This window comes from Elephantulus edwardii, unplaced genomic scaffold (genome assembly GCF_000299155.1).
Source record: "Elephantulus edwardii isolate Elephantulus edwardi_28Jun2011 unplaced genomic scaffold, EleEdw1.0 scaffold00062, whole genome shotgun sequence".
Classification (NCBI taxonomy): Eukaryota; Metazoa; Chordata; class Mammalia; order Macroscelidea; family Macroscelididae; genus Elephantulus; species Elephantulus edwardii.
Window position 1 is genome coordinate 7719710 of NW_006399812.1, and position 24400 is coordinate 7744109.

The 24400-nt window shown below is 37.8% G+C and overlaps 1 protein-coding gene across 1 annotated transcript in view; it reads left to right on the forward strand.

Annotated features, from left to right (window-relative positions):
• The first annotated feature begins 172 nt into the window (after nucleotides 1–172).
• LOC102873097 (chromosome unknown open reading frame, human C16orf87) overlaps nucleotides 173–24400 on the forward strand; it is a 27784-nt gene continuing 3556 nt past the window's right edge. Inside the window, exons 1-3 of the mRNA XM_006887819.1 lie at nucleotides 173–238; nucleotides 5473–5569; nucleotides 23415–23597. Of these exons, the coding sequence (XP_006887881.1) occupies nucleotides 173–238; nucleotides 5473–5569; nucleotides 23415–23597 (346 nt within the window). The remainder of the gene's footprint in view (nucleotides 239–5472; nucleotides 5570–23414; nucleotides 23598–24400) is intronic.

Here is a 24400-nt window from a genome sequence, read left to right on the forward strand (position 1 = left end):
CGGTGCCCCGCCCCCTCGGCACGCAGGCTTTGTGCGCACGCGCGCACCCGCCGGAGGCTCTGTCCGGCCCAGCGGGGACCGGGCGGGCGAGGCCGGGCTGCCGAGGTGCCGGGGGAGGAGGAGCCGGAGCCGCCGCCGCCGCTGCCACCGCCGCTGCCAAGCAGAGAGGAGCATGTCTGCAAGTCGAGCCAAGAAAGTGAAGATGGCCACCAAATCGTGCCCCGAGTGCGACCAACAGGTGGGCGCCGGGCACGCGCGTCCGAGGGGCGGGCTCGCGCGGGCTAGTGACCGTTGCCCGATGTCTGTTGGCTCTGCAAAGGCCACCTCGCCGGGGTCCCCGTGGCCGGGCGGGTGGACAGGCCGTCGGTGATTGGCGTGGAAGGGCAGCGTGGAAGGTTGCCCAGGAAACGCCCCTGGCCACAACCAGGCCGGTGTCCACCTGGAGGTGGCCAGGCCGGCAGGTCACTCCTTTCTGTGACCTGGCCGTGCGGGATGGGGGCGTGGGTTTCTCGTGACGGGGCCTGGGCCCCCTGCCCGGACCCTGCTGTGCCAGCCTCGGGGTGACCAGGGCGGGAGCCCTGGACAGCGGCCCTCGTGGACACGCAGGACCCCCTCGAGCCCGCTCTGCTCCTCGAGCGCCCGGGGTGCCCGCTCCAGCCCAGGCCCCTGGCCCCCGAGCCGCGTCCTGCCGTGGACGCTGCTTTGTTCATTTCCCATGTCTGTGCTGGAGCCCCCAGACTGTCCCCACCCCGCTCCCACGGCCACTCCGAGACGCTTACATGGGACCAAAAGGGTCCCAACGGTGAATTTTAAGTTTAGCCAATTTGGAGATCTTTTGCTTAAATTATCATATTTTTCTGAAGGTATTTATTTTCCATTATCAGTAAATGTAAAACCACTCTCTGGGTTGTTTTAAATAGAACATTACTGGAAAAAAAAAAATCTCCATTGAAGCCCTCCTGCCCCAGGGTAGCCACTGTTATAAATTTGGTATTTGTGCAACCACATATGAATATTTTTTTGAACATAGAATGACAGCTTTCTAAGACAAATCCATAATTTAGCGGGTTTTTTTTAAGCCCCGTTTTTGTTTCCAACGTTTGAATATGATTTCTCAACTAGAATAGATTCTCCTCCCCCCCAAAGCTTACAATCTAGTGAACTGAAACTCTGTCAATTAAAACCATTCATAAGGCCCTCCTTTCATGCCAGCATACAGATCTGAGTGTGTTTTTCCTTTTACACGGTGTATTTTTTTTTTTCCTAATGACTACTTCCCTCCCTCCCTCCCTTTTTTTTTCTAAACAAGAATTGCTTGAAATGACTGGAGATTGGTTCTTTTTTTTTTTAAAAAAAAAAAGTTAAATAAACTGAATTTAATGTATTGTTTGGGGAGTAGTTTTGTGAGTTGATCAAATCTCTTACATATTTTATTCAGTATATTTTATGGGCTGTGGTGGGAATGCTGATCAGAGAAATATGCAGACAGAATAGAGTTTATTGAGCACTGCCAGGATGCAGTATAAAAGCAATTTAGTCATGTTTTCCGAAGTAGTGCCTTACTCCCATCCTTAAATTTATGAAATCCTGACAAAACTGGAACTTGGAGATTTACGTCTCTTTCCATTCGTTTGGCTAATTGTATAGGAGAAGTATGTGGCATGCATTATACATTCCAGTTTCTGTAGGGCACAAGTCCTTGCAAATCCTGACCTTGTTTTATTTGGCTTGAGGTAACCTTTCATGGGGGGGGGAGGGGAAGACTCAACACAACAAAACAAAACGAAAACAACCTGTTTTTAATATCCTGGATAAAGAAAGAGGAATGGAAAATAAAGCTGAAGTTTCTGCAACTGTTCAACAAAGCTTTGTCAGCATTTTATTTGGAAAGTGCTTGAATTTTGATACATATGTGTTCTGGTGGGTGAAGAGTTGCTCCCCAAAAGGCAAGTGGCTCAGATTTACCAGCTGCTCCAGAGATGGCTGGGCAGTCTCCTCCCATGTGATTTACAGCCTCTGAAAACCTGCTAGGAAGCTAACTACACCTCAGTTCCAGCTTGAACAGCACACACCACCCTCACCACCATACAGAAAATCAGCTAATGTGTCATTTTAAATGCTGATTTGCTTTTTATTCTAAATGCCTAAAGTAGCATGGCATACATGATGATTCTTAAGAGTTGGGGGTTTTTTGTTGTATAGTTGCAGAAAACAATACTGTAATTTTAGGTTTCCTCATTATTTAAGACTACACATTTCTTTCGGTATGATGTGGCAAAATTACAATAATTCATAAAGACTTTTAATAAACTTATTGTGGTAAAATAGATATAGCAAAAATATTGTTATCCCCTTTCAAATGCACAAATGACTTCAATTATTTTCACTAGGTTGTGCAACCATTATCACTATTTCCAAAATTTTTTCATTACCCCATATGGAAACCTAATGCATAGTGAGCTACAGTTCCCTATTCCTCCCACCTCTGCACTCCTAATAAGGTTCTACATTTGACTGTTCTAGATAGTTTATATAAATACGATGGTACAATATTTGCCCTGCGAAGACATTTTTAAATAATATTAAAATGCTGATGTAATTTTAAATTGCTTGAAGAATATTAGGATTTAGTTACGGTTTATATAATATAAATGTAAATTCTTTCAAGTTTGAAGAATTTCCCAAATTGAATAGATTTAATATGCTTGGGTGTGTGTGTGTGTGTGTGTGAAGTTTAAAAATTAGGGGCAGAGGCCAATAAAAAAGAGGAAATTTTCAGTTGCTTTATTACATCTCCTTTGCAGGCCTCTGTTCAAAATGCAGTTCCAAAACATCTAAGCCATAATGTTTTTCATTTTCAAGGAGTTTCACATCCGTTAACTACTTAAAATTTACTGAGTGTGTAATAGTATTTAAAGTTCTTGTCAGTTCCTGGTATTTTTGTTTATTTCTGGTTTTGCTTTAAATTTCTTGGGAGTTTAAAAAAAATCCATTTTAAGCAAATTTATGTGCTACAGAGCAAACATTGCTGCTATAAGTAACTTACTGCTAAGCAGCAAAAAAAATGAGTTCTGTGTAATGTGCTGTGTTTTTTTTTAATTGTAGCTTTTTACTTACTTTACTTGTCAAGCATAGAAGCATTTAAAACTACCTTTGAAGACAGGAGTTGATGTAGATATCCATAATAAACCTTTACCAACAATATTTTGGATTTTTCTTTTTCATTTTAAAGTTCTAGAAGTGCAGACTTAGAATTCTTATTACTTTTCCCTTTTGCACTGTCAACTGATTTGAAATTACATACTTATGATTTGAGTTCTAGTTTACAGAATGGGTTGACCTCCCCTTCAGCCATTCATGTCTATGTTGCTTTATGACGTGGGTTCCAGCCCCACTAAATGTCATCCCACTTCCCACCATCTCTTATGGCTCTCATTTCCATTCATCCGTCCTGCCTTATCTTTCCTGGCTTTTGAGTTTTATTCTTGGACAGATACTGCCCTTACGCTGCTGTATGGCGGAGTGGTTCTGAGTACTGAGTAACTCCTTGGTGTTACTGTTCATATTACGGTTGTATTTGGCTGATAAGTGAGTTCCATTCCAGGCTCAAAGGTGACTAAGGGCCATAGTCCTGGAGATTCTGCCTGTCTCCGTCTGACTTATTACTAAAATTGTTCAACTTCTTTCATAATTCTTTTCCAGAATCTAGATTGTGATGGATCTCCCCCTGACCCTCAGCCAAGGAAGAGGGAAATACTTCCCATTTTTAAAAAATAAACCCTAGAATGAATTAGCTGAACACTCTAGTTGTTTTGTTTTGTTTTTAAATTTTACTTTATTATTGTGTGTGTGTGTGTGTGTGTGTGTGTGTGTGTGTGTACTGTCAAATCGGATCTGATTGGTACAAGTCTGGTTGTTTTTTGAACCACTCTCAATTAAGGGAGGAAAAGCAGTCTGCAAGTTGAGTTAGTCACTGTTTTTTATGTTCTGGATCCCAAAGCCAATATGTATTTCCTATCTAATTGCAGCATTATCTGTTCTATTAGGTTTTGATATGGTTGTCATTACTTTGTTGTGTGGAAGAGAGGCTTATTACTTTAAATGTAAAAGACATACTGAGTAATAAACTATTGAATACGAGCTTGTTTTTTTGAATAGCATTAATTTTAAAACAATTCACATTACTCAGTAATGTGTTTAGGTATAAAGGAAATGAGTCAGTACCTTTGAGTTTGGTTTCTATAAAAATGTTTAAAAATAAAATACGACATATCTATTTAGAGCAGATTTTATATGTTCTTTCTAAAACAAGCTGTTGGACATACCTTGACTTTTGGTGGCTATGTCTAGATTTCGGAGGTCTTAAGGTTAATTAATATTAGTGAAATGATTGTGGAAGAAAATGTCTTTAAACTTTTCCCAGTCGTATTTATTCACGGTTTTGTGTTGTGTGTGTGTGTGTGTGTGTGTGTGTGTGTGTGTGTGTTAAATCTGGAAATGTGGCTAAAAAAACCCCTATATTATGACTTCTCTTTTATCCTGTGTTTTCTTTTGTATTATCCTTTTGTCCCCTAATTGTTATAAACTACTCCTTTTCTGCAATAACATACAATCTTCCTTACCAGGCTGGAGGCCTGAGAGTCATTTTCAATCCTTTATCTCCAGTGCAGTCAGTGGGATCTAAGTCAGTTTTTTTCTCTTCTCCCTTATTGTTGTTGTTGTGTACTGTTGAGTCGGAACTGACTCATTGCTGACCCTCCAGTGGGGTTTCAGAAGCAGTTTAAACACACGGGAGTAGACTGCAATCTTTCTCCCGTGAGACCTAAGTCTTTTTTTCTTCCTTGGAAGGGCCCAGCAAATTAACCATTTTTCTTTTTTCATTCTCATCATTTCATTTGGACTCTTATACTCTAATGCTGAAAATATAACCACTCACTCTTTTCCAGTTTAGTCAAGCCAGCATTTTAGGAAATGCTATTTCTCTGCCCTACATCATTCCCTCTGCTCTAACTCTGTTATGTTTTTCTGTTGGTCATTTACATCAGCATATCTTTGTAATTTATTATATGCATAATACTGCTCACTCACGTACTGCCTTCAAGTCAATTCTAGTGGCCATCAGGTTTCAGAAGCTGTAAATGGCAAGGGCATAAGACTGCCTATTTGTTACCCATAGAGTTGGTGGGTTTGAACTGCTGGAGCTCCATGGCGGCCATTGGGCCAGCATCGCAGCTCCCTATGGACTATGCCACCAGAGCACCCCATGATATTATGAAGCACTGGGAAAGTGTGGAGATGGAGATGTATACATATCTCAAATTGTTGAAAGTTAGGGTTTTAAATACTTGATGTAGTTTATTCTTGAGTTGAGGGAACTGTATAAACACAGAAATGTTTAACAATAGAAAAACAGATTTTTTTTCTTTTATTAAAACAAAAATTATAATACATTTTTTCCTTTTTTAAAAACAGGTTCCTGTTGCATGTAAATCGTGTCCCTGTGGCTACATATTTATTAGCAGAAAACTCTTAAATGCAAAACATTCTGAGAAATCATCACCTTCCACAGGTAACTTGTAAAAATTTACCACATGTTCAACTTTCTAAAAATTTTTAAAAATATAATATTTTATATGAATTTGTTTTATTCTCATGAAGTTAAAAATGAAATAATTTCCTTCTAATCAAAGTACGTGTATCTATGATTTATATTGTTGTTGTTGTTATGTGCTACCGAGTCGCTTGCGACTCATAGCAACCCTATGTACAGCAGCCCTAAACTCCGCTCTGTCCTGTGCCAATCACACCGTCTCCGACACTCCCATCCCAATTATCCCAGTCACTGAATCAATCCACCTCATAGAGGGCCTTCCTCTCCTGCGCTGTCCCTCCACCCTCCCAAGCATGATGTCCCTCTCCAAATACCGGTCTCTCCTCACAACATGTCCAAAGTATGTTAGACGGAGCCTCAGAATCCTTGCCTCCAAGGAGCCACCCGGTTTAACCCTTTCCAGGACAAATCTGTTTGTTTTCCTAGCAGTCCATGGTATTCTCAATACTATTCTCCAGCACCACAGCTCAAAGGCATCAATTCTCCTTCTATCCTCCTTTGGTCATTGTCCAACTCTCTGATACATAACAAGTGATTGTGAAGACCATGGCCTGTATCAAACGCACCTTAGTCTCCAGAGAGACACCATTGCTCTTCAGTACTCTGGAGAGGTCCCTAACAGCAGACTTTCCCATGGCAATGCGCCTTTTAATTTCCTGGCTGCTGGTACCAAGACTGTTGACTGTGGAGCCAAGCAAACTAAAGCTGTGTACAATCTCAATCTCTTCACCATCCATCCTAATGCTGCCAGTTGGTGAGAATCTTTGTCTTCTTGATATTGAGCCTCAATCCATATTGTAGGCTGCAGTCCTTGACACTCTGCAGCAGGCACTTCAGGTCCTCTTCAGTTTCAGCAAGCAGGGTTGTGTTATTTATATTAGCCACTGTAAATTGGGATATCAAATACCAAAATGGCTTTCCAGTGTGGACAGTGTTTGGTGGAGCTCCCAGTTGTAAAACAGGTTTGGAAGCAGGAGTGGCATCCACTTCCTAAACTACCTGCCTCTGGAAACTCTGTGAATGTGGTGAAATGATGACTGTTATGGAAAGGCATTAGGTCTTTTGTTCAGAGTCGCTATGAGCTGCACTGGACTTCTGGCAATCAACAACAACAACAACTGTAAATCTACTTTAGATATTGGTTTGCTATTAATTACATTGAAATGTTAGCTTTCTTTATTACACCTTGATAAAGTTTGTAACTGTTTTTAGTGTTTGGTTTTTTTCCCCTGGGTGGGTGGGTGTGCATGGGGGGGGGGGGGTGGTGTTAAGGTTTTAAGCAAAGAAGTGTTCTGAGATTTAAAAAACAGTTATTAAGGTATAATCACCATGTAATGAAGTGTGCATATTTAAGGTGTTCAATTTAGTCAATTTTGATATACGTGTACATCACAATCAAGGTAATGAATCTATTCAATAAACGTTTTGGCCCTTTGTAATCTTGTAACCTCACTTGAGACAACCAGTGATTTGCTTTCTGTCATATATCTTAAAACCGTGTAGAAATTGAATCACAGAGTATGTATTTTTGTTTGTCTGGGATCTTTGAGCATGGTTTTTGAGATTTATTCTTTGCCATATGTACCAATAATAGGTTAATTCTTTTTATTGCATAGTAATAGTATCTATTTGTGGATCTACTGCTAGTTGTTTATCCAGTCATCTTTGATTGACGTTTGAGAATTTCCCCTGATAGTGCTAGTAAAATTTATTTAACTAGTGGCTGTGGAAAAAGTAGAAGTTGTACTTGGTTTTGGTATAAATACAACATTTAGATATGTTGGTTTTGTTTCACAGTTCCTTGATTTGGAGTAACTAATTGCTCTTTATTGTTTTGTTTGAATTTGTTGCTTTCCCATTAATGTAGACAAATTGAATTTATTCTGTGAATATGCTTATGAAAAGATATTATGTTATTTATTCACTAATAAAATAAGAACTCATGCAGTAGGGATCTGGGAGTAAAAATAGATTGGTTACAGGTAGATACTTGTTGAACACTTACTAGAAACTAATATTGTAAGCCTGAGGGTTTCTGGGGATGAGTGAACTGAGAGAAAATTAGAGGAAAGAACCTTCTTGGCTGATGAAGTAGAAAATGCAAAAGTTGTAAGACTGAAAAACATTGGGCATTGCTTAAGTACAAAAAAAACCCCAGAGTAAACAGTAAGAATGGAGTGCAGGAGATGAGATCAGAGGAAAAGGCAGTGAAAAAAGACACCCAAACGCCACTATTACTGAGTTGATTCTGATACATACGCCTTTGTAAACCGGAGCAGAATTTTAGAGTTTGATTCTTAAGATAGAAAAATTCAAAATGTGATGGGGAGAGGAAGGAAGATAGCATGTTCTGGTTTGCATTCATTGGCTGCTGTGTAGAGAGCAATATCTACTTTAGACATTGGTTTGCTATGGAAGTGGACTGTTGACAGTTAAGATAAGTGAAAGAAGATGCTGACTGAAACAAAGGTGTGATTATAATTTTCTCTTCAGAAAGGACTTAGTCTATTGGTCCTTAAAAGCTGTTGTAGAAATCATCCAAACAGCTTGTAAAAAATGAGTCCTTGGATTTTCTTCCCTGAGAGTTTGATTCAGATATGGCAACTCTGAATGAAGTAGACATTTCAGTAGAGATTTTGGGAAATGTCAACTCATTGCTGAGTCTTTAAAGGTGAATAAGACATGATTCTATTCCTTAGTAGAATAAAATGTTAGTGGTTTGTTTTTTAATCTATCAAATATTTACTGAGCTTTTCCCTTATATCCATCACCAGAACTTCTTGTTTTTTAATGATTCCGATGAAAATAAGGTCAGGAAGAAACACAGCAAAGAGAGATCAGAAGGACAGATAGTTATCTGCAAGTATGTACAGCAGTGAAAACCGGTTGAACCAGAGGAAGGAATTTAGAATGACTCCTAGATTTTTGATTTGGATTACTAGTTGGAATCCGTCAGCTGCTTCCAGGGAAAAAGATGGGCAGTCTCCATCTGGGGAATTTATTACCGCCTATGAAAACGTGCTCGAGGGTCAACTATATGAGTCACTTCCAGTTGCATGGTCCATGACAACAACTGGTTAGATAGGGAATAAAAAAAGGATGACAAGTTTTTGTGTGTATCTATATAATTTTACATGTTTTGTTGTCATATGCCACAAAATATACTTAAATTCATCAGTTTCTACAAGTACCATTTGGTAACATAGATCACCTTCTTTGAGCAGGGACTATTTTCACTCTCCTTTTCTTAGTTATTTTTCCCTTATTAATATGAGTTCACTACCTCTTCAGGTTTTTCTCTAGTCTTTTGAGTTACTGTTGTCAGTTTGATTTCATATAGCTAATTCTTGAAAAAGCGTAATACTCAAGATAAATAGTTTTTTTTTCTCCTTTTACTGTTGTACTATACTGTAGAGTGAGAAGCAACCTATAGCTGACCCTCAAATGAGTTTTCCAAGGCATGAAGTCACATGGGAGGAGATTGCCTATCTTGCTCCCTTGGTGAATGCAAATAGCTTTGGATTGTTAGTGCAGTTCTTCTCCAGTAAGCCACCAGAGCTCCCTTTCTTTAAAAAGAATAATACTCCAGGCAGAAAGTTTCTCACTAGTTAAACTTAACTACTGTTTGGCTTTAAGAAGACTTCGGAAGAGTGAGTTTGTTTAAGGTTTAAAGATTATCTCAGGACAATAGTTTTAGGAGTTCATCCAACCTTCATAGTTCCAGAAAGTCTATTCTGTATAAATTTGAAATTCTGTTGCACGGTTTTCCCTTTTCATCAGGATTTTTCTATGTAACCTTTGGTCAAAATGTTCAGTAATAATAGTTAGGCACCATTGTGGTTTTCGGTTTCATGGCAAAGACAGTTGTTCATTGAGGCAGTTAGCCGCACATTACATAATCTGTTCCTGTTCCTGACTCTCCTTTTTCCTCCGCAAGAATAATTGTTGTGCCTTGGATGACCACTTGTAAGCTTTTGAGACTCAAGGCACTTTGAACCAGGAGATAGAACAGAGGCACTAAACAGAATAGGCCACTTAACTGAGATGACAAGTATACCCATGACCCTAAACTTACAAATTGAGAAACTAAATTCCGTGGGGTTTTTTCTTGCCTATAAACAGCCCCATCAGCTATTTTTTCTTCCTTTTTGTCATTGTTATAAATATATCTGCCATACAGCTTTTGCCAGATCAGCTTTTTACGGGTGTACCATTTCTTAACAGAAGTACACTAATTGGCTCTACAACATACTCAGTCAAGTTATTTACATCATTTCGAGCCCTCCTTTGTCCTCCTTCCTCACACTACTAATAATGGACTGGTAACCACTAATAAATGTTCCTTTATAAATTTGTCTTTTCTTGAGGAATTTGGCAGAGTTACGGAGTACAAGGTCAATAGTGAGTTGGATTTCTATAAACCACGAACAAGAAATCTGAAAGGGCAATTAAGAAAACAATTCCATTTGTAGTAGCATTTAAGACAATAAAATACCTCGGAATGATATCGGAATGATATATAGCTTATACCTAAGCTATAAAATACTACTGAGAAAAATTAAAGAAGACTTAAGAAAATGGAAAGATGTTCATGTTAGGTTTATTGGAAGAGTCAGTATAGTTAAGATCTCAGCACTGCCAAATACAATCTATGGATTCAGTTTAGTCCCAGCCAAAATTGTAACAAGTCACTTTTACAAAAATAGAAAACCTAACCTTGACTTTATATATGAAATTTTACGATCTCTAAAGAGCTAAAGCAATGTTGAAAGAAGTCTCACAGTTCTTAATTTTTAAAATAGCCTACTGTAGGATCCCTGGTGGTGCTGTGGCTATTTGGCTACTAACTAGAAGGTTGGTGGTTTAAACCTCCTGGCCTCTCTCTAGGAAGGAAAAATGAGGCCATCTCCTTTGAGATTTCTAGCCTTGTAAAACCTTTGGACAGTTCTGTTCTGTCCTGCAGGGGTTCCTGTGAGGCAGTATTGTTTGGTTTAGGTTTACAATAGACACATGGACCAGAGAGTCCAGAAATGAGCTCATGTAGTTAATAGGGTTTTTGCAATGATACTTAACTCCCATTTGTTGGGGGAGGGGATAATTAAATTCAATAAATGGTGCAAGAAAAATTTATTTTCACATGCAGGGAGATGAAATAAGATATAAGTTTGACAGGCAAAATAAAAATTGATTAAGAACCTATAATTTGTAAAATAAAACCATAAATTTATCAGAATAACAGACAAAGCTATAATTTTAACAGTGTATTATTTATTATTCAATTATTACTTAATTATAATTATTAAATGTAAGAAAAGAAGCACAAGACAAAGTAATTAATTATACCTCATAAAAAATGAAAACTTGCTCATCTAAAGATTTTATTAAAAAGTGAAAATCTGTTCGTTAATATATATGGAAACCATATTTCTAACAAGAAGATAATAACCAAAATATATATAAAACTTGAACAGCAAAAGAGATAATAAGATTATATAATGAACTTGAATAAACATTGCTCGACAGAAGACATTCAGTTGGTCATCACACACATAAAAAAAAAAGATGCTTGGCATTACTAGCCATCAGAGAGATGTAATTCAGAACCACCATGATGGTTTTCACTTGCACTAGAATGGCTACAATTAAACAAGAACATCAAAACCAGAAATCCCCAAGTGTTGATAAGGATGTGGGGAAAATGGAATCCCTACCCATTACAGTTGGGAATGTATAGCCATTGTGGAAGACTGGTGGTAGCTAAAAAAAACTAAAAATAAATCTACTATATAACTCAGCAATTCCATTCCTAGGTATGTATTTGAAAGAAGAGACTCTCAAATAGACTTGTAGATCAGTGTTTATTATAGCCCTTTTCACATAGCTGAAGACAGAAACAACCTAAATGCTCATCAGCACATACACGGATAAACAATGTGACATTATACATAGAGTAGAAAATTACTTAGCCAGTCTTAATACTTCCTATAATATGGATGGAGATAGAAGACATTATGCTAAGTAAAATCTACCACAAAAGGACAAGTATAATCTGACCTCACACAAAAAGACCAGGAAAGACAAGTGTATAGAGAAGAAAGTTTATACAAACAAAGGCAAATGTATAGAGAACAGAGTTTATCATTAAAGTGGTTACCAGTAACAGGAGAGGAGAGGTTTCCTAGTAATGGAAGTATGTTGATTAAGGGATAGTATTTCACAACTTATGCTAATTGTTGTTCAGAAGTTGTGCACTTGGTCATTGGTAAATTGTATGACAGAAACAAGGAAAAGATTAGCTGCTGAACTTGCTTATGTATAACAACAACAAATGGTGTTGAATTGTATCAAGTCCTTTGCCTGTCGATAATTTCATAGAGATAATTTATGAGATCAGTTTTGTTCTGTTGATGTATTATATGATTAATTTTCTAATGTCAAACAGTCTTGTGTTCCTGGATAAATCCCACCAGATCATAAGTTTATGACTCTTTGGATGTGCTGTTGAACTCTGTTCCCTACTATCTTCGTGTGTGTGTGTGTGTGTGTGTGTGTGTGTGTGTGTGTGTAGATTGTCCCTTCTTTAACAGAGCATCTGGTGGATTCAAACCGTGCACGCCTGGGATTGCAGTACAGCTTCTTGCCACTAGGCCACCAGAGCTCCCTGTTCCCTAGTATCTTTTACATCTTTATTTGTAGGGCCTGTAGTTTTCTTATCCCTTCTTCTCTGTATTATGAATTAATTGAAATAGTATCAGTTCTTCTTTAAATATTTGGTAGAATTCCCTAGAGAAGCTGTCTAGAAAGTTTTGATCATTAAACACATCTCTTGTTAGGGGTCTTCATAATTTCTGTTTATTCCAGAGTCAGTTTCCATAAGATACATGCGTCTAAGAATTTGTCCATTTTAGTCTAGGTTATCTAGTTTGTTGCAGTACATTTGTTAATAATAAAGTGTCTTTATTTCAGTCTGGTCAGTTGTAATAATTTCATTTTTTAATTTTAATTTTTGTTGTTTGCATCTTTTATTTTTTTAGTCTAACTTAAGGTTGGTTAATTTTATTGATCTTTTAAAAGAATCAGCTTATGCTTATATTGACTCTTTTGTGTTGTTTTTTCAATTTTGTTTTCTGCTCTGATCTTTGTTATTTCCTTTATTCTGGTAGGTATAGAAATAGTTTGCTATTGTCTTTATAGTTCCTGGACTTACCAAGTTTGGCTATTTATTTGAGATCTTCTCTTTGTGTATGCATTTATTTCTGAGGGTGTTGCTGCATATGATAAATTTTTAGTATATTGTGCATTCTTTTTCATTTGATGCTGGGAAATTTTTTCTCTTTTGATTTCTTTCTTGACCTGTTAGTCCTTTAATGGTAGTTGTTTGTTGTTGTTGTTGTTAGGGGCCATCGAATTGAATATGACTCATAGTGACCCTATTAACAACAGATCTGAACTTAGTCCTATCCTGTGCCATTCTTATCATCTCTCACACACTGGAGCCCATCGGGGTAGTCATTGTGTCAATCCACCTGGTCGAGGGCCTCCTTCTCCTTCTCTGACCTTTCCTAGCCTCATGTCCCTCTCTTAATAACACACCCAAAGTATGTGAGACAAGGTTTTACCACCCTTGCCTCTGAGGAGCCGTCAGTCTGCACTTCTTCTAAGACATCTCTGTTAGTTTGGCATACCATACAATATCCAGTGGTGTTTTCCGACACTACAACTCAAAGGTTTCATTTCTTCTTCTGTCATTGTTCATTGTCCAGCCCTCAGATGCATAGCAAGTGATTGAAAAGACCATGATCTGAATCAGGCACACCTTTAACTTCAAACTGACATCATTGTTCTTAGGTATTTTGGAGAGATCCTTGCCCATAGACTTTCCCAATATATTTCTCCTGTTTGGTATTGAGGGCGTTGACTGTGGCCCCAAGTAAGATGAAATCATTGCTGATGTTAGTATGAACCACAGTAGAAGTGTTGTACTCTTTTGGGCGGTATGTTCTACACATGTCTGTTTACTCTAGTTGGGATATCATAACATTTAAGACCTTTGTTTCTATGCTGATCTTCTTTCTGTATGTAGTGAAAGCAATATATGGAATAACTTATTTTAGTTATCTATTTTCTTACCTATCTATTTCTCCATTCAGTTCTTTAATATTTGCTTTATATATTTTGATGTCCTGGTTTGGATACATATATAGTTAATTGTTAAATATTTTTAACTAAGTGACTCTTTGTCACTATTGTTGTTAAGTGCCGTCATAGCGACCCTATGTACAACAGCCCTAAACTCTGCTCTGTCTTGTGCCAATTGCACCGTCTCTGACACACCCATCCCGATTACCCCAATCACTGAATCAATCCACCTCATAGGGGGCCTTCCTCTTCTGTGCTATAATGGGCTTATTTATTCTGAAAGATTTGGGGTTAATGCCCATAATTATCTGATAAAAGATTGCTACCCTAGCTCTCTTTTGGTGGCTATCTGCATGGAATACAACATAATTGTTTTCATTTCATTTGTTGTCAAGCCAGCAAGCACCAGAGAAATCAATCTCTGAAGAAACTCTATGGCATTATGTGGCCAAGATCAGCACCTTCATCAGGCCTAATGGAGAGAAGAAGCCATATGTTAAGCTTGCTCCCGACTATGATTATTTGGATGATGTCAATAAAATTGGGGTCCTCTAAACTGTGTTATGCACATGCCACCATATTGCCTATTGAGAAGGAAGAGAACTTGAAACACTTCAGTAAGAACACAGCTTTCAATACAGATTACACCTCACATACTTTGGGCATATTATCAGGAGGAAACAGGGAAGAAGATAGCCTGGCTAAAGAGGTGGAGAGTAGGAAGAGATGGATTGATGACAGTAACTGTAGCAGTGGGCTTGAATGTGATGGAGAGTGTGAAGATAGTCCATGACTGGGCAAGATTTTGATGTGTTGTATATTGGTTATTATGAACTTCCATTCACATTACTTTTCACTATGTATAATTCATTGATTCTTTATTCCGTCTGATTATATCACTTGGTAAGTCTGTTGTGTTTTTCATTTCAATTATCGCCTCTGTATGTTAGTTACAGTGTTTCTTTTATATCTTCATTTTGCTTCATATCTATCTTGCTTGCTGAAACTGAGGAGGACCTGAAACACTTGCTGCTGAAGTCGTCAATATGGATTGAAACTCATCAAGAAGACAAAAGATTCCCACCACTGGGCCAGTTGGCAGCACCATGATAGATGGAGAAAAGATTAAGTTGTTAACAATTTCAGCTTGCTCGGCTCCACAATCAACTCTGTTGGCACCAGCAGTCAGGAAAACAGAAGACAAATTGCACTGGGAAAATCTGCTGCCAGGGACCTTTACAGAGTACTGAAAAGCAGTGATGTCAGTCTAGAGACTAAGGTGCACCTGATCCAAGCTATGTTGTTTGCAATTACTTGCTATGCATCAGAGAGCTGGACAATGACTAAGGATGACAGAATTGATGCTTTTGAGCTATGGTGCTAGAGGAGAGTCTTGAACATAGCTTGAAGACAAATAGGCCTGTCTTGGAGAGGGTGAAACCAGGGTTCTCTTTGGAGGCTAGGATTTTGAAGCTCTATCTCACATACTTTGGGCACATGGCCATGTCCTCGGTGAAAGACATCATGCTCTGAAGGGTGGAGGGACAGCACAGGAGAGGAAGACCCCAAGAGAAATAAAGTGATAAAGTAACTGGGGCAGTGGGGGTAGATGTACCAGAGTCAGTGAGACTGGTTCAGGACAGGGCCGGCTTCAGAGTTGTTGTGTGTAGGAAGCTGTGAGTCACAGGCACCTTGATGGCATGTAACAACATCAGCAGTCTTCATTTTTGTACTCACATTGTCTTATTTTTTTAGCTCTATGTTTTCCATTAGTTTTTAAATTATGTTTTGTGTATGTTCTGGTTGGGGATTCCCGCCCCCCCCCCCCCATTATTTGATCATTCCTGTATGTGCTTTCACTTTCTTTGTCATGCTCATTTGAGTGATTCATTATTTCTGGACTTTTTGTTGGAGTATCAGAATGCTTAGGAATCTCAGTTTCCTAGTATTTGGTGTGTTGCCTGTGTTACTTTCTGTAAACATCTCCTAGGTAAGCAGATCCTTTGGAATTTGCTTATCATTTCCTCTACCTCTCTGTGATAGCTCTGTCTCCTTCCCTTGTTTAATTGGAATTTGAAAGTTCCAGAGTTTAGTTTTCAACTTTTAAGACTCTCCGTAACATACCATACAACACAATATGGATAGGCTTTCCACCAATGTGCACTGACACATAAGATACTATGTACTATTTCTCTTCTGATTATTACTTTTTCCCTCATCTCTGTTTCTGCATGGGAACCTATGCAAAGCCTTTGGGGCTGGATGTTGTCCTCAGGTTTTGCTCACACTTCTTTTCTTCCTCTGTGAGGTCTACTTCTCTCTGAGCTGGCGTTCACAGGCAACAAGAGCAAAGTTCCTGTATCTCGGGAAGTAGAGACTGTGGCACCAGGGATACCATTGTTGTTATCTGATGGGTCTTGGCAGAAAGCAGAGAATACCAGAAGGATATCTATTTGTGTTCTATTGACTATGCAAAGACATTTGACTGTGTGGATTATAACAACCTGAGAAGAATGGGAATCCCAGAACATGTAATTATGCTCATACAAAATCTATACCTAGACCAAGAAGCTGCAGGGAACACTGCAGGGTTTAAAATCAACAAAGATTTTCTTCAACCTTGTATTGTTTCCTCACGCCTATTCAATCTGTATGCTAAAAAAAATCATGTGAGGGGCTAGACTCTACAAAGAAAAACATGGCATCAGGATTGAAGGAAAACTCATCGACAACTTGCATTAAGCAGATGACACAACTTGATCCCCAAAAGTGGTTGTGATTATTAAAGCTATCAGTCACCTTGTCCAGGCCATAATACTCTGATTTAGCAATTATATAGTGATATCATCTTCCATTTTTGTGATTTGATGCTGTCATCTTCCACTTCAGCCTAATGTAGATTTTCTTATAATTGTCTATGGACTCTTAGGTCTTTGGAACCTAATCATGTCAAAAAAATGAGGAGTGGATGTATTTGGAAAGATAACAGACTCTGCTAGTAATGAAAGAAATACAGTTGAAATTAAATACTCTTCTATTTGCCCACACTCTAACAAAAAGAAAAGGATTTCTGGAAAGGGTTTTCATGAAGATGCCAGGATACATGTCTTCATACTCTTAACAGGAAAGTAAACTTACAGTCTTTTGGAACTGAATCTGAATGCAGTCGTTGGAAGCTGTAAATGCATTTAACCTTGGATCTAAAATTCTTTTTTGATATGTAGCCTAGTGAGATGATTGTTTTGATGTACAAGGAAGTATTTCTAGGATTTTCAAGGCAATACTGTTTATAAGAACACAAGAAGTTGCTAGTAAACCAAGGATCAGTACAAGAATGGTTTTAAATAGAGCCCATATTTTCAGGAACTGAATGTGCTAGTTAGAAAGAATGATCCATGCAAAGATAATTAAAGCACTGTTTTTAAAAAATGCAAAGCAGAACTTGCAGTCTGAGCCCATTTTGAAGCTAGGAAATGATTTCTGCTTCTAGTAGTAATTATTAAGTGCTTAAGTAGGTAGACCAATATGTACCTACTAGAGAGTAAGAAAGACTTGTTTACATAATTAAAAGTTTAAAAGAAAACTGACTATATTAATTTCAGATTGCAGTTAATACATTTAAAAAATAAAATTAAAGCTATAAAAGATATTTTTACATTTCAGTGAGCCTAAAACTTTTAAACCAATTTATTGTATGCATTTTGTGACATACAGGAAGAAAGTAATATTAAGTTCAGTAGATTCATCAGGGTTTGAAATGTTTAAAACTTCTTTTTAGAACATATGTTGTTGCTGTTGTGTACTGTTGAGTTGGAACCACCTCATAGCTGACCCTCCAGCAGGTTTTCAGAGTCCGGGAATTGCACAGAAGTTTGCCCATCACAACCTCCACCTGCAGCAGCTGCTGGATTTAATCCGTGTGCCTTCATTCTAGAAGTGCAGTCCTTTACCACTTGGCCACTGGAGCTCACTAGAATATATATTAGGTATCATTTCTAAAGAGCTCTGGTGGCCTAAGTGGTAAGGAATTTCACTGCCAACCCAAAGGCACATGGTTCAGATCCACCAGCAGAAAGAGCAGTCATCCCTCATGCTATTAACTGCCTCTAAAACCCCCCAGCTATGAGTCAGTTCCAACTAATTAGTCTGTACATAAAAGCATGGTTCCTGTAACTTGTATAGAAGGGAGATGGTGTAAATAATTAAGTACTTGACTGTTAGTTGAAAGGATTTGAACCTGCGCAGAAGTGCCTTGGAAGATGGGCCTGGCAGTTTGCTTCTGAAGGGTCACCACTTTGAAAACCCCCTAGAGCAGTTCTGTTCTACACACATGGGATTACTAGGAGGTGGAAAATATTCAAGGGCAACAACAGCAGTGTACAACTGAGTAGGACTTGGTTTAGCTGAAAATATCTCTTATTTAAAACCGTTAACAGATAATAGCTATTAGGGACATTTTAGATGTTTGAAATTAATTTTTATGAGACAAAGTGGATGTTGCAAATAAAACTGAGAAGAAAATAAAGCTGAGAGAAGCTCAGTATTTTTAAAAAGTGCTTATATCCCCAGGTACCTAATAATTCTTTGACATCTTCCCAAATGAATTCAGTGTGTGTTGTTTCTTTTTCTGTGAGTTAGAGGTAGATTTTAAGAACTAACTCTATTGCTCATTAAAGATTTAATTTCTAAATTAAACGTGTGGCTGAGGGTTTTCAAATTGTCTTGGAATTTTTAAAAAGTGGGTTTGAAGAAATTTCTTGTTGGAAATGATTAGAGGATAGATTGTTTCCTAAAATTCAGTCTCTGGACTGTGGCTTAAAAGCTATGACTACTGTAATAGTTATTAGTCACATATTTGATCAAATTCTAAATATTGAAAGAAATAGTAATTACACATTTTATAGTTTTTAAATTTTGCAGTGGTGAATGACACCTATTTTGTATTTATAAATATGAGTATACTTTTTATCTATAAAAACTATACAAATTTCTGAATGAGAAACTAGTGAATGAAAAACTGCTTCTAAAGGAAAGGAGGAAAGTTCAAAAAAATAAATGAAGGAAAGGGGGAAATTCAAAACGGTAAGAAATTAGAGTTGTTTCATAATATTTTAACTGTATTTTTCTCAGGTTTAAACTTTAAGCTTAGTTAACCTCTCAGGCTTTGGTTTTTGTTTTTTGGGCTTTTTTTAATTGGAGAAAAGGGGAAATAAATAAGAACTTAAACCTGCTGTTGAAATTACTCTCTTAGATAAGCTACTATTGACAGGCAAAATCTTCTGTAAATGACCAATTCACTTTTAATTAAGGAAAAATAATGAAGAAATTTTTAGTGCGGTTTAAAAACCCAAAGGGATTAAAATTAGCTCAGGATTAAGTGATCTTCATCTGTGACTTACTCAAAGAGGATTTTTATTTTGTCCTTTCAGAAGTTTAATATGCTAATTGCTTTAGATTCCTGTATATTTATATATGGATCTGGAAGTTGGCATTTATGGAGTTTTGCTTTTGTCTTGTGATAACTGTACATCTTTTATCTCATCTTTGGACTTCTAGGTTCTTAATCATATCATCTATGGAGTGACATCTGCATTAACTTTTAAGGCTTTTCATGTGATTTCTCAATAAGATTTACTGAGTTTAGGTCTGCTACACAGCCATCATACTAGACTTTTTCCCCCTTGTACTCCAGGGATAATAGCATTCTTTATTAAATGCTATACATCCCCCATCCCCTCAATACTTGCGTGTTTTATTTCTGGAACCAATTTTCCAAAAATTATTTCCAGGTCTGAATAATTAGATCGGGGAAAAACATTGCAGAAAAGACATGGTAATGTATTTCCTGGAGAATGCCATCAACTTACGTTCATACTTAATTATACTGCTCATTTATCCTTGGCATTCATGAATCCTGAGAACATGCATTATTTTACTTTTTTAAATTCTCTTCCTTTTGAAATGCTTATTGGTGAATATATTAGGATTTGAATCTGTAAGGAAATGGAATGATCTTGGGTTGAATGAATAGTTTACTTTCCCCATTTAATGAAGACAAGTTCAGGTAGGAAATCTAAGACTAGTACAAAGGTTAAGGGCTAGTCTAGGCCTTATTCTTTCCTCCATCCTGAAGAGATGTGACAAGATGCTCTGCCTCCCAATATCCCCTATGTGTGCCAAGTGGGAAAGGGCAGAGGAGCAAAGGGGATATGTCAGCATGTTTATTTCATTAAAAATGTAAACGCAAAACAAAATAGCAAAACTTTATGGGACCCTTACAATTCCACCTGCATGTTAATAGCCAAACGGGATTTCTTGGCCACACCAACCATGGTGACTGAGAACATGTATATATTTCAGCTGGGCTCGATTCCAACTTAAACATCACAGAGTTCTATCCTTAAGAGGAAGGAAATGAATGTTGAGCAGGAAACAGTATTTTGGTTATATATAATAATTGTATTTCTTAGATCTTTCTTTCTCTGTCACATAATTATTTTTCTTTGTTTCATTTAATTTCATTAACTCCGTTTTTCTATATCTGTAATTTTGTTTTCAAATATGCTCTTTATTTGGCCTGTCTTTGTATTGTAAGGGAGCTCTGGTGACCTAGTCCTAGGGATAGAGCTCCTACCCTGAAAGTGGCATTTGTCTGGTGTTTAAATCCACCAGTGGCTCAAATGGAGAAAGATGGACAGTTTCCTTCCATGCTGTTTACAGCCTCTGAAAACTCGCTGGCAGATCAACTGTGAATAAGAAAAATCTTTGGGAGCTTTCTTGCAATCAGGAATAATTTCTTGTCTGAGTCGTAGAAACAACCAATTCTATGAAGCTGTGATATTTGGTGATTAGTTCTTAGGGTATATGTTTTTCTATTCATTTTACCCCTTTCCCACATGATTTTTAAGTATTTGGGAATATTTTGCATTTAAGTTTCAGATACACATTAAAATAAGTATGTGTTTCATTTGTTTTTATATCTTATCTAGCATTTTTATTTGCTTGAAATGTGAGGAATGGCTTCTTGTATTAAGTTAAATTACCTTATTTAGGAAAGATAGAGAGGACTATACTATGGTCATACATAGGTTTGGCAGGTAATATTTCTACACTAATAAGTGTATGCTGTAAATACATTCACATATGTAGTAGAACCAACAGGAAACAAACTTACTAAGCTTCTTAATAATAAACACTTTGAGGGAATAAATTGCTAGTTCTAGGGTGTTGGGACTTTAACCTTGGTGGACATCAAGGTCAACTGGCATGGCATCATTCACAAAGATAATACTCTACATCTTACTTTGGTATATAGCACCTATGGTCTTAAAAGCTTGCAAGTGGTCGTCTAAGGTGCAAGTATTTGTCTGTTGTTGTTGTTGTTATGGGCCGTCGAATTGCTTGCAACTCATAGTGACCCTATGTACAAGAGCCCTAAACCCTACTCTATCCTGTGCCAACCTCATTGTCTCCGACACACCTCCCACTAACCCAATCACTGAATCACCCCATCTCGTCAAGGGTCTTCCTCTCCTGTGCCATCCCTCCACTCTCCCAAACATGATGTTGTTTTTCAAGGACTGGTTTCTCCTTGCAACATACCTAAATCTCCCAAACATGATGTCGCTTTCCAAGGACTGGTTTCTCCTTGCAACATACCTAAAGTATGTCAGATGAAGAAGACTCAGAATCCTTGCTTCCAAGAAGCAGCCCAGCTTCACTCTCTTTAGGACAAACCTATTTGTTCTCTTAGCAGTGTCTATTCAACACTCTTCTCCAGCACCACAGCTCAAAGGTATCAATTCTTTCTATCATTCGTAGTCACTGTCTATCTCTCTGATACATAGAATGCAGTTGTGAAGACTGTAGCCCAAATCCAGGTGCGCCTTAGTCTCCAGCCTGACATCCTTCCTTTTCAGTACTCTGGAGAGGTCTCTGACAGCTGACTTGCCCAGTGCAATTCTTCTCTTGATTTTCTGGCTGCTGGTACCAAGAGTGTTGACTGTGGAGCCAAGCAAACTAAAACTGTTAACTATATTTCAGTCTCTTCACCATCCATAATGATGCTGCCAGTTGGCCCATTGGTGAGAATCTTTGTTTTCTTGATGTTGAGCTTCAATCCGTATTGAAGGCTGCAGTCCTTGACCTACTGCAGCAAGTGCTTCAGGTCCTTCTCAGTTTCACCAAGCAGGGTTGTGTCATATGTATAACGTAGGTTGGTGATGAATCTTCCACCAATCCTGATGCAAAACAAAAATGTATTGAAATTGAAACAATTAGTCTGGGGTACTAATGGACCCCTTGAACCTCAACTTCCATGACTCTGAGACCAGAAGAATGAGGTGATGCCTGACTATACTGTTGAACACTCTAAAAGGAATCTCAGTAGCAGGTTCTGCATAAAGTTAGGGGAAACAAAGAACAGAACTAAAAAACATTTTAAAAAGGTCAGGCTGATGATCTGATAGAGACTGGTGGGACCTCTGAGACCTTAGTCATTCTTCAAACCTAGTACAAAACTTTACCCCATGACTCAGTTTTAAGCCAAACAGTGGAGAGTTGTATAATATCAGTAACATGAGGGTGGTGCTTACTCCTTAAAATAACCAACTAAATAAAAGGGGAAAAAAAGCATCTCTGCCCCAGGATAAAGTCCTGAAGCTGGGAAGAGGTAGAACATCAAGATAACAATGATTAATGGAAATCAGAAGTGTAGGAAGTGAGGAAAGCACAGTTACAGTGTGAATATTGTAACTAATGTTAAAAAACAAAATGTGTATGAATGATTAAATAAAAAACCAATGTGCATTGTAAATTTCCACTCCAGTCACAATAAAAATTAACAGATTGAGTAAAGTTCTCCAATTGTGTTCCATTTATGGAACAGCGTATTAAAAACTACCTCACCTTGGGCCATGAAAAGCACTCCCTGAAAAATACAAGCTCACTGCTGTTGGGTCATTTCTGACCCTGATGACCCTCCATTCGGTTCTCAAGGCTGCAAATCTCCAGAGGAGGAGACTGCCCTTCTTTTTCACTTGGAGCTGCTTGTGGATTCAAACCACCGCAGAGGATTTGATGAGTAGAAGCCTTTTGCTTACCACCACCGCTTGCCACTAACTATGATACAGACTACACTATAAGAGCTCCTTTTAACTTCCCTGATGTTTTTATATTTTCCATGGATGCTTTATGTTTTCCTTTTATTAATAACCTTAATGTCAGCTAATGCCAGTTTTGCTTTCCACTTATAATAAAATATTCATTATTTGCTTATTTGACATATTACCCCACCTGGGATTTAGGTAGAAAACAAAAAGAAATTGAAATTGCTTTTCATGACTAAAAAAATTTAGCTTAGAGGTAGGAGTTGTGGAGACAGAAAGGTTGCTATGGAATTATATGAACGTGGAGCTGAAATTAAAACTGCCAGATGATGAAACTTATTTTCCCTTCCAGTATTCCTCCTACCTTAAACGTGTGAATTCTGTTGAATTTCTTTTTTTTTGGGGGGGGGGGCTTACATATTATGGATGCAATTTCAGAAAATAATTCAGGCAGTGAACTCTAGTGCCATTTAGGAAGTTAAGGGAAGAAAATGAGAACTTGGGCAAACCATTTTTTGCTAAGCCCTAAAATATATCACTTTTGTTCATCCATACAGAAAACAAGCACGAGGCCAAGAGGAGACGAACAGAGAGAGTTAGGCGAGAGAAGATAAATTCTACAGTAAATAAGGATTTAGAAAACAGAAAGAGATCTCGAAGTAACAGCCATTCAGATCATATCAGACGAGGAAGAGGAAGACCTAAAAGTGCATCTGCCAAAAAACATGAGGAAGACAGAGGTATGGATAAATGCAAGCCGTGCTCCCCACCTGTAGGTATTGGATTGATCTGAGATCTTACTTAGATAGTGAAAAAAGTATGTTTGGTAATCCTGAATTTAAAGTCACAACTGAAAATTTCGTTTTAAAGCGTTTCCTTTACAGTGGAGGCATATAGAAAAAGATCACAGACATTTAATTGAAAACAAAAGGGTGTAAAGGTAAAACTTAACTGCTGTTTAATAATGGCTTGAGTTCAGAAATTATTTATGTATGGAGAAGCCTGTTTTAAAGTGGATGTATTTATTTATTTGTTTCTTTTTTAAAGTGAGACATCCATGTTTCATTCAGATCTGTTTCAAAGTCCTGAGTTTTTGGAAGTGTTCTTCATTATAAATTTCTGAATTGCTCCTTGAGAAATTTGTATATTCCCTGCTTTGAGGCAGCTTTTAGGTAGCTGTGTAAATTCTTAGTACCAAAAAATCCAAACCTACAGCTGTTGTTTTTGATTCCAACTCACAGTGACCCTTCACCGGGTTTCAGAGGATGTAAATCTTGACCAGAGGAAACTCCTCATCTTTCTTCTATAGAGTAGCTGTTGGGTTCAAACTTCAGGCCTTTCCCTCCTGGGTAGCAGCCTGTTGTTTTGTGCATAACACCACTATAGCTCCTTAGTATTCATATTTGTCCTTGTAGACCTTCTTCTGATAGTATATCTACCAGTAATTGTTTTTAGCCATTAACTTTCTTAAACTCTTTCTTGGATTTATATATCTTTTTAAAATCTTTTGAAAACAGACATTTTAAGAATTGAGATAAATTAG